The following is a 17,839-nucleotide window of genomic DNA, read 5'->3' as shown; positions in this document are numbered from 1 at the left end:
ACTGGGATATCCCATGCTCTCACTCGCATTTGTTTGGGAAATAATGGCCTGGAACTCAGTTGCTTCTTTGTAAGACCCTCCCTGTCCTGCCTTAATAGAGGGTCACATTACACCTCCCAGAGCCATCTGATAAGCTCATTCCTGCTGTACCCTGAGCCTCCCAGGCCACCCCAGGCAAAGTCACATCTCATACTCTTAGAAGCCTATGGGATCTTCTGCAGGGATATTATATCCCATGATGCACTTGTGTGATAGGTAGCTCAGAGCTCCAGTGGGTGAGTCTCCTGACACATCTTGACCCATAGGCCCATGGAAAGACCCCAAGAAACATCAGCTCATTGTTACTGAAGCCCATAACAACAACGGTTTGTTAACTTAATACTGAGGAGTTTCACATGCCTTGCCTGTCAAATGGCCTTAGCTTCTACTCTTCTACCTCTTCAGTTCACTCAAAAATTGGCTAGCACTACCACAAATACTGACAGAACCTATGCTAGGTAGTGGGCCTACTGCTGGTAGTGCAGAGACACCTCCTTCTATAAAGATAGACTATGGAGTTCCCTTCTGAATGACCTGTGATCCACATACATTGTCTGTTAAGGTTTTGAGTGACTTCTGACCAAGGAGAGAGAGCGCTCTCATTGCCCACTGAGAACTGTCACCAATCACTTGCTTATAGTACACCCTGGCTGCCAGGAAGCTATTTGCAAGCTCAGGAGCCCAAGCTTTTCAGGGATTTTCTATTGGGCAAGTCTGGCTCTGCCTTCTCAGCCATCCTTCTCCTTAGGCCCTTCAGGGACAGGTTGTACCTCTGGCATTCCCCGGCGTGGGCAGTCTGATAACAGCAGCCCTGGGTCCCTGGCTCTGCCTTCTCAGCCATCCTTCTCCTTAGGCCCTTCAGGGACAGGTTGTACCTCTAGCATTCCCAGGCATGGGCAGTCTGATAACAGCAGCCCTGGGTCCCTGGCATCAGAGTCTCATCCACACACTCAATGCCTGTCTTAGTGCTTAGTGATATTATTTAACATGCCCCTGCCTCAGTAGTGTTCATTCATTGTTTTTTTTCCACAGTGGTCAGAGGACGTGTGTGCAGCTCACCTCACTCAGCGGGACGGGTTCCAGGCGACAACACAGGGACAGCTGAAAGAGCAGCTCTACCAAGAAATCATCCACTACTTTGACAAAGGCAAGGTAAGACACACACTGTCCCTTGGTCTCTTTTATGTATTCCCCCACAGCACTAAAAAGTACAATTCTTTATTTTAATTATTATTAGATATTTTCTTTATTTACATTTCAAGTGTTATCCCCTTTCCTGGTTTCCTCTCCAAAAACCCCCTATCCTCTTTCCCCTCCCCCTGCCCACCAACCCACCCACTTCTGCTTCCTAGTCCTGGCATTCCCCTATACTGGGGCATAGAACCTAGAAGTACAATTCTTAACACACGATGTTCACAGAAACAGAAATATATTACATAGTGTGTACGGAAGTATTTTATACATGTTCCCCTGGCTCGTACTTACAAGAAACCCCTTTATATAAGAAAAAAACAATAGTTCTTTTAGGAACTCTATGAATAGTAAGGCCTGAACACAGCTGCCTATTTTGATAGCTCTTACTTGAGGAACCAGGTCTGGAAGAGCAGCTTAGCCATGTCTGTGTGCTTGGAGCCTTTGGCATCTTCCATTTTCCTGTTGTCACTGAAAAATTAACCCTGTGACGAGACGGGCTTTGTTCCACCTTGGCAGTTTGTAGATTAATTGGCTTAAGCAAAATGATATATTCAGTTGACTTTTTCTAAGGGAAAGCTGCCATCCTTTTAATCAACCATCTTACACTTCGTCACTGTCCTTGTGATTAGATGTGTAGTCACTATAAAATCTAGCCACTCTGTTTAAGAAATCCATAAGACCAAGGTGACTTCCAAGCTCCTTCTGGGGTTCCACTGAATTTTTTAGTCATGTCAAGGTTGTTCTGTGTCACTCCAGCAGGATCTCAAAAGGAGCTGGTATTTTATTTCCAACTATCACTGTTGGGACAGAACGCTTTGAACAGTAGAAACATCTCACCTTTCAGTGCTGGGACTCCTAGCCTGGGGTGCAGGTGTAGTGGAGCCCAGGGTCTCTGGAGGCCTTCCAGGACCACTTATGGCAGTCATGGTGGGCAATTGTTAGTACTTGTTCCCTTGCAGACCCATCACCCAACTGTCTCGGTCTTCCCCATGCTTACAGTGTGCCTGTGTCTATATTCCTTCTTCTATGAGGACACCAGATGCTGGCCTGTCAGGTTGCCCCACCCTGCTCCATAGAAATGAACTATGTCTAAAGTGCCTATGTCCACACGAAGCTCTCAATCACAGATACCAGGGCTTAGGACTGCCCATGTCTTCGTGGAAATGCATTTCTACCTATAGCATCCTGTGTTGTACAGAAGGACCCTTATCCTTAGTTGTTATTCACAGGAACCCGTCTTAAAAGTGACCATTTAGTAGATTCCTCTGTGAGCACAAGCTCTGGATTCTCTCCACATCTGAAGTCGTCGTTGTATGTTATCTTTTTGCATGGTGTATGCGTGGGCTGCTGAGAATTGAACCTAAGCCTTACATGTGCTAAGCAAGTGCTTTGCCCTCCACCGTTCCTTCTGTTAACCTGTTCATTTCAAAACACCAGGCTGACTTTGAACTTGTGATCCTCCTTGCCTCAGCATCCTTGGCAGCTAGGATAGCAGGCCTATGCCACCTGTCTTCTTTACACAGGGAAAAGTCCAAATTCTCTACCCAGGCCACTTGGAAGGTAGGTTCTTCGTGACCCTATAGTAGACTAGCAGGATGTTAAGAAGCGAGGCTTTCACCATTGGGCTCCCCTTTGCTTTGTGGCTTTGTGGTATGTTGGGGAATGATAACCAGGCGCTGGGAAGCCCAGGCAGAGATCCCAAGCAGGAAGCCTAAGGAAAATAAGGGTCCACCACGTCTGAGGAGCACATGGCTCCGTGGGCAGCCAGACTCAGGCTCTCCATGAGCAGCACAGCTCTGAACGGTCTTAGACCCTCAGTTTCTCTGGCTTTGTCTCCCTCTCTTTCCCCTCATCTTACTCTGTGTTTCTGCCATACTTGTTGGAGTCTGGAATATACCAGTCTTGTTCTGCCCAAAAGCTATCTATTGTTCCCCCACACACAGCTCTTTCTTCTCCATCTCAGCCTAAATGTCACCTCTTCCTCGCCCCTGCGCCACCCTCTGTCTTTCTTTGGAGTCCTTTCTTTAATTTGCTACAAGAAGTTTACATACATGCTTCTGTAGCCTCACCCAAGAGACTGTGAGCACTGGAAACAAAGGCTTCTCTTGTTTCTTCTCCCAGCATGCCTAATGCTCAGAACAGTGCCTGCTGCCTACTGCAGGCTCACTGGGGGGAGGGGGGAAAGGGGGGGGCTCACTTTCCATAGGAATGAGACAGAAGACAGTGAGGTTGTTGTTTTTAATGAAAGATAACCTGTTAACTTTTTGTATACAATTGCTCATCTTAAAAAAGAATCACATGAAGGGGCAAAAATGAATGTAGTCAGTTTAGAATGTTGGTATCCGATCTTAATCTGCAAGAACTCCTTGCTCTCATGAGTGAGAACCAGTGTCACTAGAAGTCTCATGGATGAGTCTGAGCATGTGGGGCTGAGTTTCCCATAATGCACAAGGTGTCCCCAGCACAGAGAACATCCAGCCCAGAATATCAATAGTGCTGAGGTTGGAAAGCCTGTTTTGAGAGAGAGAGAGAGAGAGAGAGAGAGAGAGAGAGAGAGAGAGAGAGAGAGAGAGAGAGAGAGAATCTATCCATGTGACAAAATAGTATAGACAAAAAAGGAAAGCCAGCAGAAGGTCTGTCCCCAGATGTCCCTATGTTGTGGAAACAGAAAGAAGACCATGGTGACGTGATCCATTGGCTGACCTTGAGTCAGAGTGAGCTTGGGAGGGCTGCGTTCCCAGCTGCCATTCCAGTTGTATTGATAAAACAACAAGATTGGAAAGCCATTTCGGAGTGCCTGCGACATTTCCACCAGAATGTTAAAAAGGATCCAGTCCACCCATCTACACGAGTCTACAACACAGATGCTGGAGAGAACGCCAGTGCATAGGGCAAGCAGTGCCTGTGTAATGAGCTGGCAGCAAAGGGTTCATCTTCATATCACCAAGCAGGATGTGTTCTAGGAAGCCATTATCTTTTATGCAGCTTGGGATGGGCCAGAACATTCTGGAGTTTTGACCTGGAACTCTCCAGAGTTCCAAACAACACTGCTCCACTTCTGCTCAGACTAGTGGCCATCTCCCTGAACAAGGCCCAGGAAGGCTGACCATCTGCTCAGCTAGATGCAGCCCAGGAACAGATAGGAGGGAGTAGCTTCCCTGAACTGCTTCTCTTGTCTTCTGCTGAGGCAAACCACATGGCCATACAAGGCCCTCCAGGGGTGGGCAAGGGCCTAGGAGAACAGGACAGCATGAGGGGAACCTACTCCCATCATGCACCACAGCACTTGATCGGGGGGATTCTGGGTAATTGTGTTCTCTCGGCACATAAGGCAGTTAATCTCTCCATCTCTCTCTCTGTCTCTGTCTCTCTCTGTCTGTGTGTGTGTGTGTGTGTGTGTGTGTGCACGCATGCATGCATGTGTGCATCCAGGCCCACATACAAGCCCCCAGGGGTGTCCTCTGTTACTCTCCACTTTGAGATGTGGTGTCTCCATGACCTGGAGCTCACTGATTGGCTAAACTGAATGGCCAGAAAGCCCCTGGACTCCCCCTATCTTTGCCTCTCCAGGACTGGAGTTATAGATACACAGCACAACACCTAACATTTTATGCAGGTGTTAGAGGAGTTCAAACACAGGTCTTTCTGCTTGTTCAGCAAGCAGTTCACCCACTGATCCATCTTGCCCATCCTAGAATGGTTAATCTTCACTTCTCCCAAGTGATACACATGTTCTAACAAAACTACTACACATCTAATGGTGTGACTCCTCACAGCTATTGATATAGGAACTGCTATCTAAGAGAACTTGACTCTGGTGCTCATCCTGGCTTCTCTGTGACCGATTACCATTCTTCCATTTGAGTGATCCTGAAAGGCAGATCTATATAGGAAAAGTGTTGCACAATGGGTCCCAGTGTTCTGTGAGGTCACAGGGTAGGGGTGTAGCATAGTAGGTGTAGGCAGTTTGACACAATATTCAAGATTTTGACTCACTTTCATTGAGGAAACAAGTTAGAATGCATAGTAATTGGAGAACCAATGTTCTTCATACATTTCACTCTGATTGACTTTGTTGTATTGTTCTCTTTTTGTCAACTTGACAAAGGCTAGGTTCATCTGAAAAGAGGGTACCTTAATTGAGAAAATGTCTCCTTAAGATTGGACTATAGGCAAACCTGCAGGGACAAGACAGAAGCTAAGGAAAAAGGAGAGGCTGCTGCAGGCCACTGTGGTGGTGACTAGCAGCCAAGAAACTCAGCAGCAGGGCTAGGAAGATGGCCTGCATGTTATATGAAAACATTTCATATTGGACCTGCATTTTATCCCCCAACACACAGATGAAAAGCACGGGACAAGGCTGCAACCTGTAATCCCCACACTGGGAAAGAGAATCCCAGGAGGATTTTCTGGCTTCCTAGCCAACCAGCCTAGCAAAACTGGGAAAGCTCCAGTTTCAGTGAGAGACCCTCTCTCAAGAACAAAACCAAGGTAGAGATCAATAGAGGCATATTCCAGGAACACACACGTACATGCAGGTACCCTCTCACACACATTTGTACACATGAAGTGCAGTGGTACCTTGTTGACTGTGTTGGCATTTCCTGGAACTTCCCTCATTTGAGTTGAGAATTGTGGTCCTCAATAGTGCATTTGCCGATGCTGTCCAGAGCCCACCACCATCAGTTTTTATTTCCTGGTCTTGTAAGGACTAGTCACATTATCTCCCGGAGAGCTGCATTCTTGTCTACCTCAGGGAATGAGTGGCTCCCATTACCAGCCACCCACCAACTCCTCTATGTCCTGCATCTATGTTCTACTTGATTCTGCTTTGGAGCATTGGGCTATCTATTTTGCTCCCTGCTCTGAATAATACCTGACTAATTAGCAACAATGGAAGGGAGCCAGTCCCACATGGCAGGGGAGGCATAGCAGCAGCATAAGGTGACTGGTCATTCTACATCTACTACACCTATCGTCAGGAAGCAGAGGGAAGACAGGAAGTAGGGCTGAGCTACCAAGCCTCAAGGCCCACCTGCAATGATTTACTTTCTCAAACACCATACAGATTCATCAGCTTTGCCAAAACAGCATCACCATCTGAAGACCACATGAGCCAGTGGGGGATTGTATTAGTCAGGGTCCTCCATACATAGTGGTCCTCAACCGTTCTAATACTGTGACAATTCCTCCTGTTGTGGTGATAAACCATAAAATTATTTCATTGCTGCTTCATAAATGTAATTTTGCTAGTTATTAATTGTAATGTAGCTATCTGATATGTGCCCCCAAAGGGGTTACAACTCACAGGATAAAAACTACTGCTCTAGACAAACAGAACCAATAGAATGAATGTATACTAGTTGGAGGCTTCTTAGATTGGCTTCAGGATATATTCAGGAGAATAGCTCAGCAATGCTATTCTCATACCACAGAGGCTGAGACCCCCCCAGCTCTGCAAACAAGGCTGGATGCCTGAAGAACCACTGATCTTCAGTTCACACTGGAAGCCCAGAAAAGCTGGTTCTAATATCATGGAAGGAATCAGCAGCAGGAACAACAGGGTAGCTGAGCTCAGCAATGAGAATGAAGATCAATGGGGCAGAAGAGTGAAGCTTTCTTTCCTCCATGAAATTGTATCTGGTCTGATATGTTTAAGATGGGAATTTCTGCGATAATGGAGGCAATCCGTTACAGACATGGCCTCAGGTCAACCTGGTGTACAGACCATCAACCTGTGGAGACCAAAGGACAGCTTGTAGGAAGAGTTGTCCATGGTAGTTGTACTACCATGTGGGTTCCCAGGTCAAACTCCTGTCTTTAAGAGAAGGCAAGGACTTCTACCACAGAGCCATGTCACCACCTTTAAACTATGTGTTTTTAGAATAGTTTAGATTTACTGCAAAATTGAGCAAAAAGTGCAGAGTTGTCCTTGTTCCCCTGCCCACACCCCAATACTTGAGAGTATCAACACAATCAGGTGGGTTTTTGTTTTTTTGGTTTTTTTTTTTTGCAACTAAGGCCCTCTCTGGCCACTGTTGGAGCAGCAAACACCATGGGATCAAAGATGCTGCCATCGCTTAGGTACGCCATGAAGTTCCTCAGACAAGTGTATGATCTTGCTTCTTGACCCTGCCTCTGAGCCCCAGGGAGGCCTCAAAAGCATCTCTCCTCTTCCCCACACGTGACACCGCATCAGAAGCATCTTTACCCCATCAGTCCTCCCATGAATATCCTAGCCGTGCATGCTGTTAATATACTCCATCCTGAGTCTTGTACTAACTTGGCTCCATTGCTGCCCCCAGCACCGCATTCACTCACAGTAGAGGTTGCTAATGGGACAAAGATGGGTCCTTGCAAGAGAAGGGCTGGCCATTACTATACAGAGCCCTGTTTGTCTGATTAAAAGCAGCCACCTTCAGTCTGAGTCGGGTCAGCAGCTTTTTGAGTGGGTGAGCAGACAAACACGCAGAGGGCCCTGACACAGATAAGATTTGCCAATGGCACCCCTGGCCTGGCTCTTGTGTCCCACTTAAACCTCAAGCAAGTTTGATCTTGCACTTAGACATGCATTTTTAATTTTTTATTCCGTTTATTCACTTGTATGTATATGTGAGTATATACATGAGTAGAACATTTAAATTATTTTTAATGGTGTGATAAGATGGAAATGAAATGAAACCTCAGTCTCACCAAACCTTGTTTCAGGCAGAGCTCTGGATACAGCTTGACATCTTGGGTCTGGTTTTCCTTGCACTTAAGGAACTCTTCGCTCTGTGCTTGGTATGTGGACATGGTATAATAAACCCTTGAGTGGCTGCACTGTTGGGACTTGGAGTGGTAATATAGGGAAAGTCGGGCCCACAGCATCCCAGGCAGTGTGACTTATAGCAGGGTGTTGCTGGCAGACTAAGAGGAAGGCTCCATTCTCAGGTCCACAGCTGTGTCTGGTGTGCTGGAAAGCTTTAACAAGAGGGCCTGGGCTGAGGCTGGAATCGAATCTAAGAAAGCCTCTATCTATACCTTGTGCTGTGACACCAGCAAGGCCAACAAGGGTTCTCGCCCTTTGCATTGGACGTATTTGCCTGTAAAGTATGACCTGTTAGTTTTCTGTGTTTCTCCTATACAAAATCACTCTTATATTTTTGCTTTTCTTCCGTTCTTTACCGTTTTGAATGACTTTCAGCCTAGCAGTTGGCATCTTAATCTTTTTTCTTTCTCTCCACAAAATGTCATTTCCATTCACTCTCATTTTCATTCTCCAACATTTCTTCCTTCCACAGCCCAACAATTACTGCAGACTTTTTTTCCCATTCCATTTTTACCCCCACCTGGGCCTCTCCCTGCAAAGACCTCCATTCGGGCTTTATCTGGGAAGCGAGCGTTCTTTTCTGAAGCTGTTCCAAATTGTCTGTCTTATTGTGTTTGGCTGAGGCCTAGTAATTTTCAATAAAGCCCTTAATCCAAGTACTTCACTGAAAATTACCAGGCTTCTCTGTGGAGGATGAGAGTTGAAAATAGCAGCCACACTATTGGGAGAATTTACAGTAGGGATGCCAGTCCTCCCCAGGTGACTCTGGCTCTCAATCTCTCAAGTCCAGACCCTGCCGGCCATTAACAACGACGATGTATAATTTACGGCCAGGATGATGTGTGGAGCCCTGCAACGGTTTTTAATTGGATTTTGCCTTCTTTAGAATGAGATCCCATTGATGAATTTCACACTTTACCTTGTGCCAAACTTGGGGGGTAAAAAAAAAATCAAAACCAAAATGCACACAGCCTATATCATCTGTGAGCTGTAAATAGGAGTTTGGAAGTGTGTTTCCTTTTTTGTGTGTATAAGAGAGAGAGATGGTTGGATTTTGTTTCTAAGTTGGGTGACATTTTCATATCCTGTGACATTCCCTTTTAGAAGGCCGTGGGCAGGCCTTGTGGAACCCTGTCATAAGTTCATTTTCAGGCTTTGCAAACTCACAGTGTGAGCCTGAGTCTATCTCATCAGATGGAATCTCTGTGGGAATTCAGGTCTCTGAGGTTCTTTGGGATTTGATACTATTAAAAGGAATTAACTTTTGTCAGAGCATTTGAGCCAGGAGCAGTGCTGTCACACTTTAGCCTGTAGGATCACAGAGAAATTTCTTCACTAACAAACCTACTGTGTGCTGCAGGCCACTCTGCACCCTGATATACACACACATAGGCAGAGATGACCTCAAGGGACTCACGGCCAGCATCAGAGTTCTCAAAGAGTGTCTAAATAAGGAAGCCTTCCTTGAGCATGTGACACCGGTGGACATAGGTAGACCTACCTCACAGGTGTCAGTGGTCCCTTGTTCAGATTTGGGGACCAGAAGGATGTTAACTGAGCGTGAAGGCCTCCTGCCGGTCCTGGGCCTCTCGGTCCCTCTGGTGCAGAGGGGCCTCAAGCAGTGCTGTGGCCTCTTCCACAACATTGATCCTCATCCATTAAACACCAGAAAGCTGTGTGGGACTCTGGAAATTCAGGAGGTAATTGAGTGTGACTATTCCCAATAACTGCCAGGGAAAACGGATGAGCAGTAAAAAAAATGGCTGAAAGTCAGGCTTCATATAAAACACCTTTGCTAGGGAGCTGCTCGCAGCCAGTATGTGCACTAAACCAGAGTTGCCCATGGGAGTCCTGGTGAATCAGCCAGTGACTGGCCTTTCACCCCTAATGGCATCTCCTTCTTCATCTGCTGCCCTGCCATCCTGAAGCGTCTTCATCCCTGTAATCCACATCATGTCTCCCTGAGAAATCAATACCTGGTATATTCTCTGCCACTGTGTGTGTGGGGGGGGGGGGGGGGGAGAGAGAGAGAGGGAGGGAGGGAGGGAGGGAGAGAGAGAGAGAGAGAGAGAGAGAGAGAGAGAGAGAGAGAGAGAGCGCTCCTTGACTGCCACTCTCAGTCTTGACACTGAGAAAGCTGTTTTATGAGAAAAGAAAGTTTTCTGGGCTGGGTGCAGGGCTTAGAGAAACGGGGAGATCCAGGACCAAGGAGGACAGTAAAGATCACCATCTCAGGAAAGGGGGGGAACGTATCCCTCAGGGAAGAGGACAGAGGCCAAATGTGCTTCCCCACCTCCCCCAGACAACGGCTAACATTTCCCCAGATACCATAAACTGGATTAAAGACCTCAGATCAGAAAATAAAGTTGTCTGCGAATCCAGGCATTTTCATTTGGGGCTGTTCAAGCCTGCTAAGCCTGTAGCTCTTGTAAGAATGGAACTGAGCCCGAGTTCAGTCACCAAAGGTCAAAGCGATTCTTTTCCTGAGACAATCTAAATCTAGATCATATTGAATCTGCTTCCTCTGGTGCTGAAATATTTTCCTCAGCGTTCGTGTTGGAAGTATGAACTGCCCACACTCCCTATAGAGCCCTGGTCCAATTAAAAATAGATGAAAATCGGCCCAGTGTGGAATCCTTTAACACAAGTGGAGGGGCATGGACGGGGCGGGGGGGGGGGTGGCTTATATATTTATAGAAAATCTGATTGGAAACACAACCATGAAACCTCAGGGTGAGCAAGAACAGATATTTACTCGAGACCTATATTTCTTTTAAAAACAATTACTTGGCTGCGTATCTAAAGTTCCTCATCTGTCATTTAGGATCAAGACAGATTAAGCTTTTGCTCGGGAATGAGCAGCTGAGAGAAGGTATATTCACTTACAGAAACTAAGGAACAATGGGCTAAAGGAGACCTACACGGAGCGGCAATGTTGTCTTTGAAGTGGAAATCTACTAAGGGAGGCATGGGTCAGTGGTGCCTAGAAGGAGCATTACAGTGGAGAGTGTTCTGAGAATGTGAACTCAGGCTCTGGAAGAGGACACGAAAGGTCTAGAGAGGCAGATGTGGATACACAGAGAATGTAAAAGAATATCAGACCAAAGAGAGCAGTGTGAAGTGACTCCTTGACCCAGGGTCCCTGTCTCCTCCTCTATTCCTCTTTCAGGCCAGTCTACCTTATCTGAAGCCCACAACGAACCTACTTTTACTTTGCTCTTCCGAGTATTAAAAATACAATCCATAATTCAGAGTCACCTTTTTATTTTCTTACCAAGAATACCCAGTGGTGTTGGACATAATGGCACACTGCTATCATCTCAGAACTTGGGAGATAGAGGCAGAAGAATCAGGAGTTCAAAACCATCCTCTTCTATATAGTGAACTGGAGGACCCCGTCTCAGAATACCCACGATGAGAGAAAGGGGGATGGTTTATAAAGCAGTAGTAGTAAGGCTGCTACCCTTTACTACCGTTCCTCATGTTGTGGTGACCCCCCCACCATCACCACCACGTTATTTTGTTGCTACTTCATAACTAATTTTGCTACTGTCATGAGTTATGATATAATATGGGACCCCCCGAAAGGGTCTGAGCCACAGCTTGAGAAACACCAATTAAGTTCTTGTCAGGGAGACATTCCCCCAGCAGGTCTTCATCTTTTTTTTTTCCTTAAACTTTTAATTGATTCTTTGTGAATTTCATATCAGGTCCCCAATCCCACTTGTTCTCCCTTCCCCTCCTAACTCACCCTCCTTGCAACATTCCCTCCAACAGAGGGGGGAAACTCATTGTGGAAGCTGTAGTATGTCCCACAACAGACCCTTTTGTCCACACTTCTTTGCTTGCAAATATTCATTGCAATGACTTGCTGGTCTGGTATGAGGCCTCTGGCTTCTGCTACTCTATCAGTACTGGAAGCTCCCTGGAACTCTTCTCAGACACCTTATGGTTGCCTGTGTCCTAGAGATCCTGGAGTTTGGGATCTATCTGTAGGACCTGCCCCTTTATGCTTTACATCAGGTCACTGATAGGGTAGAAACTGGGATAGGCCAACTCAAAGCCCTGGATCTGGACCTGAGGGTTATCTGAGCTGGTCCTGCCCTCAGGGTCAGCTTGCCAGCCATCCCCTGCTACCAAAGCCAGCTCTACCCTGCTGCCCAGGTGAGGTGCAGAGTCTGCTCCCCTGAGTGTTTGTATCTGGTGAAGGACATGGCCAGTTCTTTCAGTCTCATGACCCTGGGGGCAGCTCTCCTGCCTGTCATAAATGGCACAGGATGAGGAAGGGGAGGAGGGCATCTCTCCCTTACCCTTGTCACCGACCTGGAGACAAGAGACAGAACAGGCTCTCTTATACTCATGCCCTCCGGCTGGCTCACCAACATACAACTCCCACATCTGGGGCCAGCTCAGATGTACCAGGGAAGGTACAGGGGCAGCTCTCCTGCTCTCATGACCCCAGGATCGGCTCTCCCACCTGGTAGGTGGCCAGGGGCAAGAGTGAGGGAGTTTATCTCCCTTGCCCACACTGCCCCACAACAGAAAAGTTGAGGGGCCAGCTCTCTCATGCTCACACCCTTAAGGAAATTCACCAATGCCCTACCATCAAGGTCAGCTCTACTGTGCTGCCCAAATGAGGTACAGGGCTCTGCTCTCATGGCCCCATCTGGGCCAACTCTCCCACCTGGGGGTCATCTCTTCCTCTCTTCCTTGCCTACATCACCACAAGACAGCAAGTGCTGAGGCCAGCTCTCCTAAACCCTTAGACCAGCACAACCCCTCCCCTCCAAGGCTCAGCTCTACTGCGCTGTCCAGGCGAGGTGTAAATGTGCAGCTGGTGAGAGGTAGGGCCCTTTCTCCTACTCTTATGGTCTCAGGGCCTATTTTCCCACCTGCCACAGACAGTGAGGGTCAAGGGGGAGAAGCATATCTCTTCTTCATCCATGCCATATGAGATATCAGTGGTAGGGCCAGCTTTCCCATGATGTCTAGGTAAGGGGCATAGGGCCAGTTCTACACAGCCCTCAGACATCAACGTGTCTGTAGATGGCAACCTAGACCAGGGACATCTGCCTGGTCTTTGATAACAGACTCCTGCTACTGCATGGCCACAATCTCAGACACGGGCCCCAGTGGAACCACAAGTCAGGACACACACACACACATACACATGCACACACACAGGTGGCATCACTGGCTACTCACATCAGGCTCTTCCTCACTACCCTCGGGTCTTCAGTTCTACCTCTCTTCATTGTACCACATCCTTCTGCTTCTCTTTCTCCTCCATTCTTCCACCATTTGCTCATCTTAGCAGCTCCTGGGGTCTCTGAGTGTCTGCGATCATCTCAGACATAGTCTCAGGAGTGCTCTGATCTATTCTGCTCATGCACTATGATGCCAGGCAGGGGTCATCTCAGAGTAGTTCCTTGTCTGGACCCCATGGTGCCAGTCTAGTGGTCACCTTAGGCTTGCACCTTGCCTGGTCTGCCCTAGTGGCCTCTTGTGAGGGTCCTCTGTCTCAGGCTCACTCCCACCTAGGGCCTGAAGTCCCAGGTAGGGTGCTTCTAGTTTCTGGCTTTCTTCCCATCCTGGGAACCTGTCTGGGCCTGTCTGGTACCAGGCTAATGGTAATCTCAGGCTTGCTTTTTTTCAGGGAGTGTTAGGCTACTTATCATTCAGATGTTCCCAGGTCAGAACACTGAGCATAGACATAGCCTCTCTCCTCCCTGCTACTACTGACTCACATGTGACAGCAGCCATACCTGCAATGTCTCTAGGGGCAGGAGTCCTCATCTTTTCCCAGCTACTGGTAGGCAGGAATGATTAGCCCCCAGGAATATATAGTGCTGTGATCTCTTAGGGATGATAGCACTGTGGAAATATAGGGACATGAGGCTCGGGTTAGTTTGTTAGAAATTGTCGGAACTTTAGTTTCCTGTCCGCCTCCTGTTCTGTGTACTGAGCCTTGAGGAATAGGTAGCTAGGTCCTCAGCTTTCATCTGAGTGACACCCAGCCCTTGCACTTGGGGGAAATACAATCTGAGGAGAAAAGACAACCATATTCCAGTTTTAATACATTAAAGAAAGTTCTGGGTCACTGAAGTCCAAAGAAGGAGAGTGGGCAGCAAGTGGGATCCAAATGTCCCATGCTTCTCAGGCAGTTCATCTTTCCCAAGGAGGAGTCAGGACTAGCATCAAACTACTATGTTCAAACTTTATCCACATTAAAAAAATGCTGCTGCTGCTGTTGTTGTTGCTGCTGCTGCTGCTCTTGCTGCTGCTGCTGCTAATGATGATGATGACAGCGATGGTGATGGCAGTGATGATGATAGTGCTAAGAGCTGGAGTGATGACTTATCCATTAAGAGTGCGTTCTGTTCTTGCAGGGTCCCAAGTTTGGTTCCCAGCACCCACCCTGGACACCTTACAACAGCCTATAACTCCATCACCTCTCACTTCAAAGGACACTGGCACTTGTGTGTGTGTGTGTGTGTGTGTGTACAAAATAAATTAGTAAAATAAAATAAGTAAAAGTTTAATCCATGTTTTTAAAAGTAAGCTACTTGCAGAAGCATCTTCAAGCCACTTGCCATAGAAAAATCCCCTTTTCAAATACTGGCAGGATTTGCATCTGCAAAAAGCAAGAAAAAGCAAGCATGCTGAAGCTTTGGCAGTGTGCATTCTGGAACCTGATGGCTATGCAGTGAGAACATTTGGGAAGTCGCCACATAGTAGATGTTCCTCACTATGCAACTTCACCCTGTGGTGTCTCTTCCCTGGCTCCTAGGCTGCCCTAACAGATGGTCCTTGGCGGCCATTGCTGGCAGCAGGAGAGTGGGAACGAGTGATGCTGGACCAGCAGACGACCATGCCAGGGAAGAGGTGGTGTGATGAATGAGCCTCGGGTTGAGCACTTTAGTCAAGACTGCAGGTCCTGAGCCCAAAGCTGGAACCTCTAGAAAACACTCGTACATTTCCTGCATGATTCCCCAGCGTGCCTGTTAATCTCCTGTATTTCTGGATGTTTCGTTGTAAATAATGATTTTCCTGTTTGGCTTGATGCGTGACTCATGCTTGGATCTCTCTCTCTTCTCTGTGTCACTCACAGATGTGGGAGGAGGCCATCGCCCTGGGCAAGGAACTTGCAGAGCAGTACGAAACAGAGATGTTTGATTATGAGCAGCTCAGTGAATTGCTGGTCAGTCCTTGCTTGGGTTTGGGGTTGGGTTTTTAACTTAGATTTCCCATTTAGGTTTCCTGTTGAGACCCACCTCAGATGTTCTCTTGGCTTTGTTCTGTCCCTTCTGTATTGTCTTGGGAAATGGCTCTCCTTTATTGGCCGGTTGATTCCAGCCTATGAAAATGTACTCTTTATTCTCAAGTAGGCCAAGAAGTTAAACCTGGTATCAGTAATGCATAACAGGTGCTTACGTCCTAAGTGTAGGGGTCTTGGCAGCCCAGAGTCTCTGAGAGTCTCAGCTAGTTTAAAGCGCTCACCCTTCCCACAAGAGAGGAGACGGAGAGGTGGTGGCCAGAACCTTTCCAGCCATGACATCCTCTAAGATTTTAGTTACTGCCTTCTCAGCCATGCCATAATCTACATTCATTCATTCATTCATTCATTCATTCATTCATTTAGTGTGCAGCAGGCCACGTTTATGACCAAGTGTTTGCCTATGATTTAGAGCAGAATAAGTCTGTCCTTCAAATTCTCCCAGTGTCTGCTCTATCCCTTTTTTTAAAAGCAGTAGAGCGCAGAGAAATAACTTCCTTGGATTATTGAAAATACCCTCAACAGACAACTAGCGACCAAGTGTGGCCTGTTTAGGTTACCTTGCTGTACAACTTGAAAAATAATGTCCAAATTGAGATTCATCCAGGTACAGGCCCCAGGCTCCCAAGAAGAATTCAGAAGGGTGGGTGGGTGCTCCAATGCTCTGTGCAACCCTGAAATGAGTTTTCATTTTACATTCCAGAAAAAACAGGCACAATTTTATGAGAACATTGTGAAGGTGATAAGACCCAAGCCAGACTATTTTGCTGTTGGCTACTATGGGCAAGGGTTTCCGTCATTCCTTCGGGTAAGTTTGATCTTCTTGCTCTGAACCAGCGTCACTCGCTCAGGAGAGAGACACCTTCCGGTCTTAGTGCTTTATAGAGCAGAGTCAGATGTTGTCTCTGGGATGCCAGAGAGGGACGAAAAATATTTAATTACATGAGGACTCTGGATACATTTAGAGATTTTGTGTTATTTTTTTTCCTGAATGAACTCTTCTCAAAGATTTGTATATGTGTTTAGTTGTGTTGAAATATACGTAGCAAACCAGAGAGATGGCTCAGTAGGCAGAGCACTTGGCCAAAGTGCGAGGACCCAAGTTCAGATCCCCAGAACCTATACAAAGCCAGATTCAATGGCACATATCCACAAAGCCAGTACTCTACCAAAAGATAGGATGTAGATCCAGGAGACCCTCTGGAAGCTCATAGGCCAGCTAGTCTGGTATATATAGCAATAAACAACAAAGGGGCCCTGCCTCAAACAAAGTACAGGATATTAACCAATACTCATGGCTCCTCTGATCTCCATAAACACTCTGTGGAATGCGTGCACATTTTATAAAAACTTTAGTGTCTTTATGTGTGCCCCACATGTATGAATCTCAAGGAAAGAAAGATTAACCTTGGGCTTGACACACTCATGCTCATGGGGTGTTAGAGTCTGGGGCCCAGGCACAGAGTCCCCCTGTGATACAGGGGCCACCAACCATGGCTATAGTTATCTAGCTCCACTAGCAAGGCAGCAGCCTGACTGAGCGTGAGATGGAATGCCCCCCAGGGGCACACTGCCATACAGTCTGAAGCACTGGCGACTGCCGGCTCCAGGGACCGTCCTGGGTCACTTCCACCATCAAAGGACAGAATATAAAGTAAGACTAAAGAGTTTAAAGCTCTTGATTAATATTGAGCTGACTTCCCCGACACACCTGAATAACTCTGTGGGGCTGTAGCAATATATCCATTACGCTTCACAGATCGCCTGGCAGGGGTCAGCCTGACAATGACATTACCAGTTACCAAAAAGTGGGCGGAATGTTTAGCAACATCAAGCTGCTGAAGAGAGCAGACGCTGAGCTATCTGCCTCTCCCCTTGGCACTGTTTCTCTCCATAAATCGGGCTCATTGCTTTTTTGCATTCTTATTAATATTTATCATTCTCACAAGGAATAAATATCTCTGACTCTATGTACATTTCCTCCATTTTCATGTTTGGAAGGAGTACTGCAGAATGCAAAATAATGGACATTTCTGGAAAATATTATTAGTGTTTTTCGTCTATAACTCTAGTGTTTTTCTATTAAAGCCTTTATGTGTTTTTATTATTGTGCCTTCTTCGAGGGTAAAGCTTAATAAATGCATGCTACTTTCTGAGTGGTCTGCTCTCTAGTAAATCTTACGGCATTCCTGAAATGTTTGGCTTCCTAGAGCCTCACAGGAGGCCCAGACTCTGTATTTATATTTCTAATTAAGACTACATATTACTTTCCTTTCTGCTTGACATTTTTCTTCCAGAAAAAAATAGGGCATTTTTTTTTCTTCCATAATGATGTTTCAAGCCATACCTAAGCACAAAGCAGGGGAGAAAAATCTAATCCTTAAACTGTTACTTCCTTTGTAATTTGTTAAACTGCAGAATAAATTGGGACTTGGAAGGGGGATCGTTCAGGTTGGTTTGCATTGTTATAACAAAACACCTTAAGACTGGGTAATTTATAAACAACCAAAAGTTTTTGC

At 46.6% G+C, this 17,839-nt stretch overlaps 1 protein-coding gene and 1 non-coding gene across 3 annotated transcripts in view; one reads left to right on the top strand and one right to left on the bottom strand.

The window, feature by feature from the left end:
• The window catches only part of Dock1 (dedicator of cytokinesis 1), a 502,179-nt gene that overhangs the window by 447,586 nt on the left and 36,754 nt on the right, over positions 1 to 17,839 (top strand). For both annotated transcript variants that reach the window (XM_021168435.3, XM_085841214.1), the window contains exons 38-40: positions 1,072 to 1,191; positions 15,156 to 15,245; positions 16,024 to 16,128. In XM_021168435.3, coding sequence (XP_021024094.1) covers positions 1,072 to 1,191; positions 15,156 to 15,245; positions 16,024 to 16,128 — 315 coding nt within the window. The remainder of the gene's footprint in view (positions 1 to 1,071; positions 1,192 to 15,155; positions 15,246 to 16,023; positions 16,129 to 17,839) is intronic.
• Positions 13,703 to 13,831, bottom strand: LOC115031644 (small nucleolar RNA SNORA17). Its single transcript, XR_003837313.1, has one exon. It is a non-coding gene; the product is annotated as a small nucleolar RNA SNORA17 (small nucleolar RNA).

The sequence above is a fragment of the Mus caroli genome, unplaced genomic scaffold, assembly GCF_978045245.1.
Source record: "Mus caroli unplaced genomic scaffold, Mus_caroli_1 scaffold_8, whole genome shotgun sequence".
NCBI lineage: Eukaryota > Metazoa > Chordata > Mammalia > Rodentia > Muridae > Mus > Mus caroli.
This window is presented reverse-complemented; position numbering and strand designations above follow the sequence as displayed.